Source organism: Scyliorhinus torazame, chromosome 8 (assembly GCF_047496885.1).
Source record: "Scyliorhinus torazame isolate Kashiwa2021f chromosome 8, sScyTor2.1, whole genome shotgun sequence".
In the NCBI taxonomy this organism is placed as follows: domain Eukaryota; kingdom Metazoa; phylum Chordata; class Chondrichthyes; order Carcharhiniformes; family Scyliorhinidae; genus Scyliorhinus; species Scyliorhinus torazame.
In genome coordinates this window covers 273,191,890-273,206,706 of record NC_092714.1, presented here as the reverse complement: position 1 = coordinate 273,206,706, position 14,817 = coordinate 273,191,890, and the positions used below count along the sequence as shown (strand labels likewise).

The window sequence follows — 14,817 nt, the reverse complement described above, 5'->3', positions numbered from 1 at the left end:
GGAGACAGGCTCCAGTGCAGCATTCAAAAGGGAATGGGACTTATCTGAAAAAGGAGAACGTGCCGGGGCAGGGGGAGAAAGCGGGATTTGGCCGGTGCAGACTTGACGGGCCGAATGGCCTCTTTGTGGGCGCCAGCTGTGCTGTACCTTTGGAACCAGGAATATTCCAGGTTCCGCTGTTCGGCCCGGTGGGGAATTACTCCACAGTTTATTGCAATTTCGGAGCTGCAAATTGTGTTCCTAAATCCAGCTCCCTCCCCAAGATCCCACATGGAGAACTGATTTCACTGCGAGCCTATTTCTGCCTGGAGCTCTCCCTCAAAACCCACTCACCCCCCAGCCCAGGCTCCTCGGTCTATTTCACAAATACAACTGGAGATTGTTTCGGGAAGGTGTTTAATTGCTAACGATTTGCCACATCTGATTCCATTTCATCCAATACTGACGTCACTCTGCCCACCCACAGAGGGAGAAAGGGGAAGATTGGTCCCTGAGCTGTCTGCTGAGAGGCTGGCGTCCTCCCTCCCTCTCTGGATAGGGACGGGCTGCTCCCGGAAGGTTACTCAATCAGAACCAGTCCTGCCACAGCCCAGAAGGAGCTTATGCATGTGGTAAAGGGAGAGCATTACCGTCAGCAACTGGGAGAAGCCAACTACAGACAAAATAAACCTTCTGGCTTTCTTTTTAAAAGAGAGAGTTAGAGTGAGAGAGGAGCTGGAACACTCCCCCACTCTTCTAATTGAGGCAAAGTATAAAACACAGAGAGAATAAAGATTTATTCCTTCAGGATTCCGTTAATGGAAGAGAGCGGACAGAAGGGAAAGGGAGAGATAGAGTGAAAGAACCAGGAGAGAGTTTGAGAGAGCTGGAAAGGGGCAGGCGAGGGAGCTGGTGTGTCTGCCCAGGATGATGCCCTCGCTGCGGACTAACTTTGTTCTCCTGCTGCTCATACTCATGGAGATTTCCCCAGGTAAGATTTCTGATCATCTCCTATTGCTGCCACTGTCCCCCCCCCCCCCCCCACAGGTACAGCCCGGTAAGAGTTATTTATCAACCAGGACAGGGCTGGTAGGTGGAGGGGGAGAGGAAATCCAACACTGAAACTGACTCCCAGTAACTTCGGTCTAATTATACCCCAGGACAAGACCTGCCGCCCTCACACTTACACTGCTTTTATCACACCAGCTCACTAATATTCACTCACACACACTGATAGTGTTGGGTGGGGTTACTGGGTTATGGGGATAGGGTGGAGGTGTCGATCTTGGGTAGGGTGCTCTTTCCAAGAGCTGGTGCAGACTCGATGGGCTGAATGGCCTCCTCCTGCACTGTAAATTCTATGAAATCTATGATATTGTTGCACATACTCTAATATTCACTCACACACACTGATATTGTTGCACACACGATAATAGTGTCACACGCGCTAATATTGCCACACACACCAATATTCACTCACACACTAATACTGTTACACACACTCTAATATTCACTCTCATACACTAATTTTGTTACACACACAATAGTGTCACACAAGCACTAATATTGTCACACACATTCACTCGTGGATATTGTTATACACCCTTGGTTACACATTCTGACACATATTGTCCCTTATTCTCACATTCAGCCTCTCTCACATCACTCTCTTGCAAAGACGCTCCCTCACCCCCCCCCCCCCCCCCCCCACCCCCAACCACCCAGTCTCACACATTGATGCTCCTTCAGTTTCCAGATTGAAAAACAATCGAATGACCTCTTGTCCATTTCAGCCTTTCTGACATAACCACCGGCCCAGAGAGCGGGGTTTCCCCCTCCCCTCAGGCTGGTGGGTCTGTGGTCTCAGCTCCACCCTCCTGGACCCCTCCCACCGGCCGATCGTGTTCAGATAATCCAATCACTCTGAGAACATCAACGCTGCACTTTCTGTGATCGCGGGAAACAACCCATTCTGTCTGATCCTCAAAACTGAAGCAACTTTCTAAATGTGGGGAGTTTGATATTGGAGCCAATGTCATATATCGCATTTATTTACATGCCTTTGTTTAATTGGGCTGGCAGTGGATTGTACAGATGCTGACGAATGTTTCTCAGTAACAAGTTCTAATTTCAACTGGGGCGGGGCGATAGCACAGTGGTTATCACAGTTGCTTCACAGCGCCAGGGACCCAGGTTCGATTCCCAGCTTGGGTCACTGTGCGGAGTCTGCACGTTCTCCCCGTGTCTGCGTGGGTTTCCTCCGGGTGCTCCGGTTTCCTCCCACATGTCCCAAAAGTGCTTGTTAGGTAATTTGGACATTCGCCGGAATGTGGCGATTAGGGGCTTTTCACAGTTACTTCATTGCAGTGTTAATGTTAGCCTACTTGTGACAATAATAAAGAATATTATGACTTGAATCTTGAGTTAAGAGACGGATTGATGTTTAAATATCTCCACATTGTTCTGTAGATGTAACCAGTGCCATATAAAAGTGGCGGGTTGGGGGTGTTTGGTGTTAAAGGCATCTTTAGACGAAGGTTGCGATATTGGGGTTATTTTCCCAGCAAACCCACCTTCAGACAGCGAGCAGCTGAGAGGCAGACTGAGAGATCAGGTCGCTGCAACACTACATAATATTAATCTAATCTTATTTCCAGTTCTCCCCAGCTTTGACAAAGAGTCACCCAGACTGGAAACGTTGGCTCCCTTCTCTCTCCACAGATGCTGTCAGACCTGCTGAGATTGTCCAGAATTTACTGTTTTTATTACAGAATATTAATTACATTTACAATGACATACGGGGATTTATTCTATGTCCCTCTGGCTTTTAAAAATAAAGACATCAGGTCTGACAATGACGCCCATGCAATATAAATATTTAACTTGTTTTTTTGCCACAATCAATCTATTAATAATCCCCATGTTCGGCTCCTATTTCACTCTGAAATAAATGTTTTTGGAGGTTAAAGACTGAAGATTGTACAGGACACCCGGCCTCTAAATGATCAAAGCATGGTTCAGAATCAGTGGCCATTCAAAATACAAAGATTAGTGGCTGAACAAAGAAGCTTGAAAGGGTCGATTCGGAACCTGAGTTATTTAGAACGTGTTTCATCTGCAGGTGTTGTGTTGCTAAATAACATTAACTGTTTAAATCTGTTATTTAAGGTTTGGGTTGAGTATGCAGTGGCTAAGAGAGAAGGCAAAAGGTTGCAGGTTCAGTTCCCACTCTGAATACTTGAGCACATCCGTCCAGTTGACAGCCCAGGTGTAGTGCTTGAGAGAGGGTAGTACCACCTTTCATGGACCCTCTGCCTGCCCTCTCGGGTAAGAGAGATCGGAGCAATGTTTTGAGGAAGGGTATTCGCCTTAATGTCTAGGTTTCGGACAGTGCTTCGCTCTCAACTGTCCTGACTAAAACCGAGGTCCTGAGTTTATGATTGGTGCATGTATAAATGACAACCTTTCTTTTGAATTATGGATTTTTTTAAAGGTTAAGATCATTCTCCAGAATTCCCCCAATGGTTGAATTGGTAACTCTGCCATGTGGCATGAGAATGTCGCTTTAAGAAGGGTGTTGATTAATTTCTCTGGACAGCCGGTCTTTGACAGGATTTTCCATAGCACTTCCCAATTGACTGAGCCAAAAACCTTGGTCAGATAGATGAAGGCCATGTAGAGTGGTTGATGTTGCCCCTGGCATTTCGCTTGTTCTTATCGAGCAGTGAAAATCATCCCCGCCATTCCATGTTTTGGCTGGAATCCACACAGGCTTTCCAGAAGGATTTCTTCAGATACTGGGAGAAGGCAGCGAGCAAGATTCCGGCCGATGAGCTTCCCAGCAGAGGGAAAATAGGGAGATTCCTTAGTAATTCCCACAGTCCGCTTTGTCTCCTTTCTTGCAGCTGGAGGGGGGGGGGGGGGGGGGGGGGTTGTTGTTGCAAGAGGCAGGGAAGGGTGTGAAAAAGGCAGCTTTATTGTCCCTTCAAAATAAGAATAGATTCTTAGCAATCACTTAGGGTGGGATTCTCCAATTGCTGACGCTGAAATGGCATTCAGCCATTGACCGGAGAATCTCTTTTGACACTGAAATTGGGGACGGCACCTGTTTTTGGATGCTCTACCCCCTCCAAAACAGCATAATAGGTGAGTATGCCGCACACCATTGAGACGGCCTCAGGACGTCACCTGAAGGCCCTCCCCCGATGCTCTGCCCCGACGGGCCGAATTCCCGACGGTGTGAATCACTTGTGATCTGAGGTTCTGTCAACCTGCAGACTGTATCCAGTGCTGCCAAAGTCGAGGGAGGGGGGGGGGTGGGGGAGCCGCTCTGCTGGCCATGGGGTCCTTTGGTGGGGGCTGGGGGGACTGGTGGGGTGTGGTCCAGGAGTGGCGAGGCGGGTTAGAGGGGGCACTGTCTGGCAGGCCGGGTCCGCGCGCATCCGGCGCCATGTTGTACGGTGCGACCACTGCAGGACGCCGTCGTGTACACACGCGGCCATGAACCCGGCAACTTTCCGGCCCTATCCGCGGGGAACGGCGGGGATTTTACGTGGTGCGGCTGTTTACCCCTCACCGGGTGGAGCATCGGTGCACGGCGCTGCCAACATTTTGGTCGTAATACTAGACAAATTCCCCGGTCATCGCCTCAAAATCGGAGAATCCAGCCCTTAGTCTATTTTGAGCGTACAAACACATGAAATAGAAGCAACAGTAGGCCATTCGGCCCCTCTAGTTTGCTCTGCCATTCAATAAGATCATGGCTGATCTGTTTGTATTTCGAGTTTCTCATTCCCATCTATCCCCTGATAACCTTTGACCCCCTTGCTTAACAAGAATCTATCTACCTCTTCCTTAAAAATATTGAGTGACCCCGCCTCCCCCACCTTCTGAGGCAGAGAGCACAACCCTCTGAGAAAAAGATATTCTCCACATCTCGGTACTAAAAGGATGAGCCCCTAATTTTAAAACAGTGGCCTGTAGTTCTGGACTCGCGCACAAGAGGAAATATCCTTTCCACATCCACCTTACCCATGCAGTTCAGGATCGTTCTTACTTCAATCAAGTCACCCCTCACTCTTCCAAACACCAGTGGAAACAAGCCCAGTCTATCCAACCTTTCCTCATAAAGCAGCCTGCTTATTCCAGTAAATCCCCTCTGAACCACCGCCAATGCATGTAGATCCTTCCATAAATAAGGACACCAAAACAGCACGCATATTTGCGATGTGGTTTCACTGATACCCTGTATAACTGAAGCATACCAGCCTGACATTTGTGTCCAATTCTTCTGAGAATAAAATATAGCATTCCATTAGCCTTCTCGATTGCATGCTGTACCTTTTTGTGATGTCAACTTTTTGTGATTCATGCACTAGTACGCTTAGATCCCTCTGCATCTCAGAATTCTCCTTAAAGTAATACTCTGCTTCTTTATTCTTCCTGCCAAAGTGAACAACTTCATATTTTCCCACATTCTACTCCATCTGCCAGATATTTGCCCAATCACTCAACCTATCTATGTCCATCTACAAGATCCTTATGTCTTCTTCACAACATACTTTCCTACCTTCCTATGCTCCAAGCAGAGTTGAGTTAATGTTAGTGAATTCCTCTATAACGATTGACCTGTAATAATTGTCTGTTTTCAGTTTGCTGCAACGTGGAATCTCGGGCCCAAGCTGAGGAGTGCCTCCTGAAAACTCTCTTCACTGGCTACAACAAATTGTCCCGGCCTGTTATTAACTCTTCTGATGCGGTCCTTGTCCACTTTGGGCTGTCGATTGCACAACTTGTAGATGTGGTATGTGGGAGAAACAAGCGGCTGTGCCAAAGATTGTCTCACATTTTCAATGTTGTTAACTAAACTTTAATGCTTCATCCAAGGTACTGCACAACACAGAGTTATTTTGTGTTAACATGGAGGGAGTCACCATTTAAGAGTTCCATAAGATGGGAGCATTCCGCACCTTTGGGGCAGCGCGATGCCCATCTGATTTGCGCCGTTTTGGGCGCCAGTCGGCGGAAATCGCGCCGTTTCGGGAGAATTTCGCCCCAGATTCCTCACCTGTGATTGGCTGACTTATTTAAGATCCTGCGGGGCTTGGCAGGATGGGTGCTGAGAGGTTGTTTCCCTTCATGGGAGAGACTGGAACGAGGAGACACCGTTTACAAATAGGGGTCTGGATTCTCCAAATCTGGGTCTATGAGCCACGCTGGCATGGGAACGGTGGTGCTTTATGCCAGAAGAAATGGCGCAAAACTGCCACTGATTCCCCGTTTTGCGGGGGGCTAGCAGGGTTGCAGCGTAGAGCACCCGGCTCTAGCTGCCAATAAGCCCCAGAGAACTGTTGGGTCTGTGGCCACGCATGCGACAGTGGCGGCCTGCAGCGGTCGCGCCGTGCTACATGGCGCTGGCTGCTCGCCGACCCGGCCTGCCAAATAGTCCCCTCCTTCGACCGGCTCGTGCGCCCCGGCCCACCCTCCCATAGTGCCCCCAGCCCCGAATAATGTCCCCCACTGCCCACGGATCGGCCCTCCCCCGACTGTGGAGGCGCTGGACTGAGTCCGCAGTCGCCACGCCAAGTTCCTGATGGGTGAGACCACACGTGTCCCGCGCCATCGGGAACTCGGCCGGTCGGAGGTGGAGCGCACCTCAGGCAACATCCTGAGGCTGTCGATACGTGGCGCAGCGTACTCCGAGAGTACGCCGCTTTGGAGGGGGCGGAGCATCACAAAAGCAGCGCCGCCCATGTTTTGGTCAGGAACTGGGAATCTCCGGCTGGTTGCCGAACGTGATTTCGGCATCGGAGACCGGAGAATCCAGCCCAAGGCGTCTCCCCATTAACACAGAGGTGAGGAGAGACTTTGTTGTCTCAGAGGGCTGTTGGTTGGTGGAATTCTCTTCTCCAGAGTGTAGTGGGCGCTTGAATATTTTTAAGGATGAGCTAGCCAGGTTCTTGATTGATATTGGCATAAGGGAAAGTGGAGTTGAGACCCACAATCTGATGAGTCAGATCTTACCAACTGGAAGAGCATGCTCGAGGGGCCGAATGGCCTACTCTTGCTCCTTATTCATATGTTCTTGAATGTATGTTATCCGAGAGTACCCAGGATTATCTCCTGTGTCTACGTTCTACTGGGTTGAACTTTTAATTCAATTCGTTTCTCTGAATGCAAATATTGGAGCTTCCAATCTCATTAAACCTCACATCACGTTTTATTGTTAATCTGCCTCAATATTCATTTTGTTGCTGCTAGATAATGCATTATTACTGCCCCTCTTGACTTCTTGACATCCGATTTCCTCCAGCTAAATATTGGGAGGACAGAAGCCATTGGGCTGGATTCTCCGGTCGCCGACGGCGAATTCGTGTTTGGCAAACGGCCGAAGATTCACATTTCCTGACCGAATCGGGAGCGGCGCCGCTTTCGCGATGCTCTGCCCCCTCCAAAGCAGGGTATTTTAGGAGTACGCCACGCGCCGTATCAACAGCCTCAGGCCATTGCCCGAGGCCCGCACCCCGATGCTCCGCCCCCGACCGGCCGAGTTCCCGACGGCGCGGGACACGTGTGGTCTCATCCGTCGCGAACTCAGCATGGCGGCTGCGGACTCAGTCCAGCGCCTCCACAGTCGGGGGAGGGCTGATCCGCAGGTAGGGGGGTCATCATTCGGGGCTGGGGGCACTGTGGTGGGGTGGTCCGGGGCACGTGAGCCGGCCGAAGGGGGGGATTATTTCGTGGGCCGGGTCCACAAGCGGCCTCCGCCATGTGCATGCGCCACGGACCCGGCAATTCTCCGGGGCGTACCGGCAGCTGGAGCAGGGTGCTCTACGCTGCCGCCCTGCAAACCCCCAGCAAAACGGGGAATTGGTGGCCGTTTTGCACCAGTTTGGCACCATTGCCACGCCAGCGTGGGGACATAGCTCCAGCAGTTTGAGAATCCAGCCCATTGTTTTTGGTCCCCGCTCTGAACTCCCTTGCTACTGACTCCATCCCTCTCCCTGGCAACAAGCTGAGATTAAGCCAATCGGTTATCAATCTTTGTGTCACATTTGAACCTGAGATGAGCTTCTGACCACATTCTATCCTTTGGATACTTGAGTTCATCCAAAACTCTGCTGCCTATGTCCGTACCCGCAGCATGCCCGGTCACCCTATCGTCACTGTGCTCACTAACAGACATTAGCTCATGGCCAAGCAATGCCTTGATTGTAAAATTCTTGTCTTCAAATTCCTCCAAGACCTCTCCCCTCCTCTTGCTGCTCTTTTTAGCCTTAGTTTATTAGCTCTGATTATGTCACCTTTGCTCACGAGTCGCCAGGTATCTTTCTGATACCGCCACGTGGTTCAAGCTCAAGTTATGATTAATAAGACAGCACACCGCTTAGTAAGATTGAAATCAACGGTCATTTATTATATACAACAAGTAATGTTTACACAATAATCCTACTATCTATATAGAAACCTATCACTACTGGCCAATACTTAACTGTAGGAAGAGCCCACCAGGTCAGGGAAACAAATGGCGTATCGAATCGGATCTGGCCCGCGGGATTCAAAAGGCTGATACAGGTCGATGGCTAGGAGTCTTTATCGGATAGCGATCGCTGGATTCAAACTTACAGTTGCTGGTTGATGTTCTTGCGAAGGTCTCGAGCAGGCGAAGAAGGGAGAGAGAGAGAGATCTGAACTTGGCCCCTCACTTTATAGGGCCCAGGGGCTTCCCGCCTCTCGGGGCGGCACTTGACCCTGAGTCCCAAGTGATTGGACTTGTTCCCAATCACTGGGTTCGATACGTCCAATTGCGTGGCGATTCCCCGATCGGGGGGTGGTCGTTCACCTGCCTTTGTTTCGGCCACTGCAGGCGCCGACAGGTCTGGCCCGGTATTCAATTGCTAATGTGTTGCAATTGTTCCCGGGAATAGCCGATTGAACTGCAGATGTCTGGGTTGATGGGCTGCTAATAGTCCTGAGTATAACTGCAGATGTCTGGGTTGATGGGCTGTTAATAGTCCTGAGTATCGATCTGGGCCGACTTCCCCAGAGCCGAATATGATATTCTGCCTGCAGCTGTCCGTTTGTGTCCTGTTGCCTGCTTTTCCCATCAGCCTTTTCGGTTAGCCATTTTAAATCGGGTTTTGGCCAAATTAATAGGGAATCAGCCATTTTAGGTGGCTACACTCTATAATCTCCTCCAACTCCACAACCCAGAGATCTGCGTTCCTCTAATTCTGGCCTCACGCACATTGCCAATTTTAATCGCCCCTCGATTGGCGGCTGTGTCTTCAGCTGTCGAGTCCCCAAATCTGGAGTTCCCTCCCTACCCCTCTCCGCCTCTATTCCTCACTTTCCTCCTTTAGACACTCCTTAAAACCTACCTCTTTGACCAGGATTTCAGTCCCGTGATATATATCTCTTTATTGTGACTCGGTGTTATACTTTGTTCTGTGCTCCTTGAGACGTTTCATGACATTAAGAGTGTTGTAAAGATGTAAATTGCCGATGTTGCCCTCAGTTCAGATTTAATATTTGCTATTATTTTATAAATGTAACTTATCTTACTTTCCGCACAGGATGAAAAGAACCAAATGATGACCACGAATGTCTGGATCAAGCAGGTCAGTTCGTGTTTTCGTGACATGTGATCTTCAATTATTTTTTCTTTTACTAGTTTCTACGGATTGCCTTTTTTCTCTTTCCTCTTGATTTTCAGGAATGGCAGGATTTTAAACTCCGCTGGAACCCTTCGGAATACATGAATGTGACATCTCTCCGTGTCCCATCCGAGCTCCTCTGGAGGCCCGATATTGTCCTATACAACAAGTGGGTCACAGCAACTGAATTCATTGGCCTTGTTTGCTGTCAATTATCGGCTACCTAAATCCCTAAAAGTAGTGTCACAGGTTGATAAATTCATATCAGAAATATTGAAAGGGGCAGAATTGAAAGACGGGGGTGGAGGGTAAACAAAGAACTAAGAACAAGACAGCACAGGAACAGGCCCTTCGGCCCTCCAAGCCTGTACCGGTCATGATACCACCCTTGACCAAATTCCTCGGCACTTCTGAGTGCCGTATCCTTCTATAACTCCCTCTTGTAAAAAGCCTGCCTCGCACATCTCCTCTAAACTTTGCCCCACAGACCTTAAACCTATTCCCCCTAATGACTGATCCCTCCGGACCCTGGGAAAGAGTGCCTGCCCATCCACTCTATCCATGCCCCTCATAATCTTGTAGACCTCTATCAGGTCACCCCCTCAACCTCTGTCTTTCTAATGAAAACAGTCCAAGTCTATTCAGCCTCTCGCATAGCTAACACCCTCCAGACCAGGCAACATCCTGGTAAACCTCCTCTGCACCCTCTCCAAATCCTCCACATCCTTCTGGTAGTGTGGTGACCAGAATTGTGCGCAATATTCCAAGTGTGGCCTTACCAAGGTTCTATACAACTGTAGCATAACTTGTCAATTTTTATACTCAATGCCCCGACCAATGAAGGCAAGCATTCCGTATGCTTTCTTGACTACCTTGCCCACTTGTGTTGCCACCTTCAAAGATCTCTGGACCTGTACGCCCAGATCTCTCTGACTTTCTATATTGCTACGAGTTTTGCCAATGTGCTGGTCCCGCCCGCTATGGCAATTGTTGCAGGCGGGATGGAAAATTTGACCGACCACTGAAAGGTCCATTGACCTCGGGCAAAAATGTCCCGTCTAAGGGTGGGTGGGACTTGAAAATACCGCCCAGCGAGTCACTCAGCTTCTATCAAACTGGGCCACACATGGTGTACTCTGCACATTCTCAGCCTCCACATTATAAGAAAAGATGTAGAGGCACTGGGTAAGGGGCAAAGAAGATTTCCAAAGGTGATACTAGAACTGAGAGAGAGAAACTATTGGGCAGTCTGGGGATCTTTTCTCCGGAAAAGAGAAGGCTAAGGGTGACCTGATCAACATCTTTAAGAATATATGAAAGAGCCTGATAGGGTAGACGTGGAGGAGATGTTCCATGGTGTGAGGGAGATCACTACTTATGTCTATGAATATAAGGTAGTCACTAAATCTTCCTGAAAGGGCAAAGGAACCACTTCAATAGGGAAATGGATAAATAGTTGAAAAGGGGGGAAAAAAAAACAGAGTGATGGGGAAGAAGGGAGGGGAATGTGACAGATTGTCTAACTCTCCCAGGAATCCAGCACACTTTCAATAGGTTGAATAGTCTCCTTCTGCGACATGCAATTCTATAATTCTAATTCCCTAAAACTACAATTTTACATAAGGACTAAATGCAATCCTATAATTCCCTAGAATGAAATCAGTACTTAGAGGGTCAAATCAAAAAGACAGGCTGCGTAAACTTGGCTTGTGTTCTTTTTTGTAATTGAATAGCAGGGCAGGCTCAAGGGCTTGACTGGCCTCCCCCCGGCCCGAATTTCATTATGTTCCTAAAATGTGGAATATGGTAACAGAGCAGGCACATGGAACTGGGTTAAAAAAACAGAAGACACTGGACAATCTCAGCAGGTCTTACAGCATCTGTGGAGAAGGGAGCTAACATTGCGAATCTGAATGACTCTTTGTCAAAGAGATTGGGATACTGCTTGAATGGAGGATAAACACCAACTGGACCTGGCTGAGTCAATCAGCTAACATTTTATGTGATCTGTTTAGTTGTTTGACTGGGCTATTTTTCACTTGTCCTAATGTTCTGTTGCTTATTCTCGTGATGCATCTGGGGGATTTGCTCGGGCGAAGGTGCTGTATCAACTCAAGATGCTACAATCCCCTGAGATACTCAGGCTCCTTTTTTCTCCTTGCAGTGCCGATGGAGACTTTGCCATTACCCACCTGACCAAGGCTCACCTGTTCTACAGCGGCAGGATCAAATGGACTCCTCCGGCCATCTACAAGAGTTCCTGTAGTATTGATGTGACCTTCTTTCCCTTTGACCAGCAGAACTGTACCATGAAGTTTGGATCCTGGACCTTTGACAAAGCCAAGATAGATCTGGTCAGCATGGGAAAACATGTTGACCAACAGGACTACTGGGAAAGCGGAGAATGGGTCATTATCAGTGCTGTTGGGAATTACAACATCAAAAAGTATGAATGTTGTACAGAAGTTTACTCAGACATTACCTACTCCTTCCTGATTAGACGGCTCCCTCTGTTCTACACTATTAACCTCATAATTCCATGTTTGCTTATATCCTGTTTAACGGTGTTGGTCTTTTACCTCCCCTCAGACTGTGGTGAAAAGATCACACTTTGCATCTCTGTGTTGCTTTCACTGACTGTCTTCCTCCTCCTTATAACAGAGATCATTCCTTCCACATCTCTTGTCATTCCCCTGATTGGGGAATATCTTCTCTTCACTATGATATTTGTCACTCTGTCCATTGTTATCACTGTCTTTGTGCTGAATGTCCACCACCGCTCTCCTCACACGCACACCATGCCTGCCTGGGTACGCAGGATCTTCCTGGATTTCATTCCCCGCATCCTCTTCATGCAGCGACCCGCAGCCGTGATCAAGGATGGTAATAAACTGATTGTGCCAACGAGCGAAGCATTGAGCTCTTCAACTTACCTTGCTAAAGCTGAGGATGAGCAAAACCATTTTTCCCAAGGATCAGGCAAGCAACCAAACACTAGCACATCATTGATGACTCAATATTATCTTCAGGAAGACGAGGGGAAACCCAAAGCACTTTGCAGATCACTATCTAGCCAATACAGCATTTTACAGGAGGATCAGGCACAAGCTGGCTGTCCGTGTTCTCCACCCACCAACCTTTCTCACCGCCACGCCAAGGAACAGCCCAGCTCTCATTCCAAAGGGAGATCGTTGAGTCTTCAATATCCCTATGGGCAGGCTGACCCACCCCAGACCAATACCCAATGCCGGCCTGGCAGTAATCCGTACAGCCATCTGCATGAGGACCCACCCCATTCTGATGGACATTCCAGATCCACAGTCATTCAGTATTGCCATGAGAACGGAGATCTCACCCAGCCAGCTTTGTCTCCCTGTACAGGCAAACGTGGGAACAAAGTGAAGAGGGCAGCCTCAGGCCCAAAGCGAGGTTCGAACCGCAGACAGCAGCAGAAAGTAACACTGACCCCGGCCATGAAGCTGGCAATGGAAGGTGTCCAGTACATTGCTAACCACTTACGTGCAGAGGATGCTGATTTCTTAGTAAGTAGTAACGTTATTGAACTTAGATGTTGACATAGTTTCAAACACGTTTCTCCTCATCTAGTTTCCAATCGAACTTTATTGCAAAGAAGGAAACACAGCCAGGCAGAGATATTGCAGAATGGTATGTGAATGGCAAATTAATTTCAGTATTTGTGCAAGGTAATTAATTTGAATCATAGAATCACAGAATCCGTACAGTGCAGAAGGGGGCCATTCGGCCCATCGAGTCTGCACCAACCTTTCAAAAGACCACCCTACCAATCCCCCACCGTATTCCACCTCCCCCGAAGGGACAATTTTTAACATGGCCAGTCCACCTAACATGCACATCTTTTGATTGTGGCAATAAGCCCAGGCAGACACGGGGAGAACATGCAAACTCCACACAGTCACCCAAGATCAGAATCAACCCCAAGTCCCTGGCACTGTGAGGCAGCAATGTTAACCCGGGCCCCTGGCACTGTGAGGCAGTAATGTTAACCCGGGCCCCTGGCACTGTGAGGCAGCAGTGTTAACCCGGGTCCCTGGCACTGAGACAGCAGTGTTAACCCGGGCCCCTGGCACTGTGAGGCAGCAGTGTTAACCCGGGCCCCTGGCACTGTGAGACAGCAGTGTTAATCCGGGCCCCTGGCACTGTGAGACAGCAGTGTTAACCCGGGCCCCTGGCACTGTGAGGCAGCAATGTTAACCCGGGCCCCTGGCACTGTGAGGCAGCAATGTTAACCCGGGCCTCTGGCACTGTGAGGCAGCAGTGTTAACCCGGGTCCCTGGCACTGTGAGACAGCAGTGTTAACCCGGGTCCCTGGCGCTGTGAGGCAGCAGTGTTAAGCCAGGTCCCTGGCACTGTGAGACAGCAGTGTTAACCCAAGTCCCTGGCGCTGTGAGGCAGCAGTGTTAACCCGGGTCCCTGGCACTGAGGCAGCAGTGTTAACCCGGGTCCCTGGCACTGTGAGACAGCAGTGTTAACCCGTGTCCCTGGCTCTGTGAGACAGCAGTGTTAACCCGGGTCCCTGGCTCTGTGAGGCAGCAATGTTAACCCGGGTCCCTGGCTCTGTGAGGCAGCAGTGTTAACCCGGGTCCCTGGCACTGTGAGGCAGCAGTGTTAACCCGGGTCCCTGGCACTGTGAGGCAGCAGTGTTAACCCGGGTCCCTGGCACTGTGAGACAGCAGGGTTAACCCGGGTCCCTGGCACTGTGAGACAGCAGTGCTAACCCGGGTCCCTGGCTCTGTGAGGCAGCAGTGCTAACCGCTGTGCCACTGTGCTGCCCCTGATTTGGTAAGAAGAAAAAATAAACCACATGTGATTGAGAACATAAGAGATTAAATGTAGTGTGAAATATGGAAGAACAAAGGGATTTCGGGGTCAACATTCAAAAATTGTTGAAAGTAAAGGGGCCATAAATATAACGGGCTGGATTCTCCATTTCCGCAGCTAAGTGCCGGTGTCAGCGTGGGAACTGTGGCGTTTCACAACGCCTGAATCGGCGCCGAACTCTCACCGATTCCAGGACCGGTGAGGGGCGAGCGGCAGCGCTGGGTAAAACACCCGGCTCCCGCGGCAAAAGTGGCCGGAGAATGGCCGGGTCCATGGCCACGCACGTGCACAGCAATGACCTGCAGCGGTCGCACTGTACAAC

General features: G+C 49.4%; 1 protein-coding gene across 1 annotated transcript in view; it reads left to right on the top strand.

The window, feature by feature from the left end:
- The first annotated feature begins 480 nt into the window (after positions 1-480).
- The window catches only part of LOC140428657 (neuronal acetylcholine receptor subunit alpha-4-like), a 29,906-nt gene continuing 15,569 nt past the window's right edge, over positions 481-14,817 (top strand). Inside the window, exons 1-5 of the mRNA XM_072515340.1 lie at positions 481-970; positions 5,631-5,782; positions 9,555-9,599; positions 9,695-9,804; positions 11,800-13,177. Of these exons, the coding sequence (XP_072371441.1) occupies positions 907-970; positions 5,631-5,782; positions 9,555-9,599; positions 9,695-9,804; positions 11,800-13,177 (1,749 nt within the window). The 5' untranslated portion in view covers positions 481-906. The remainder of the gene's footprint in view (positions 971-5,630; positions 5,783-9,554; positions 9,600-9,694; positions 9,805-11,799; positions 13,178-14,817) is intronic.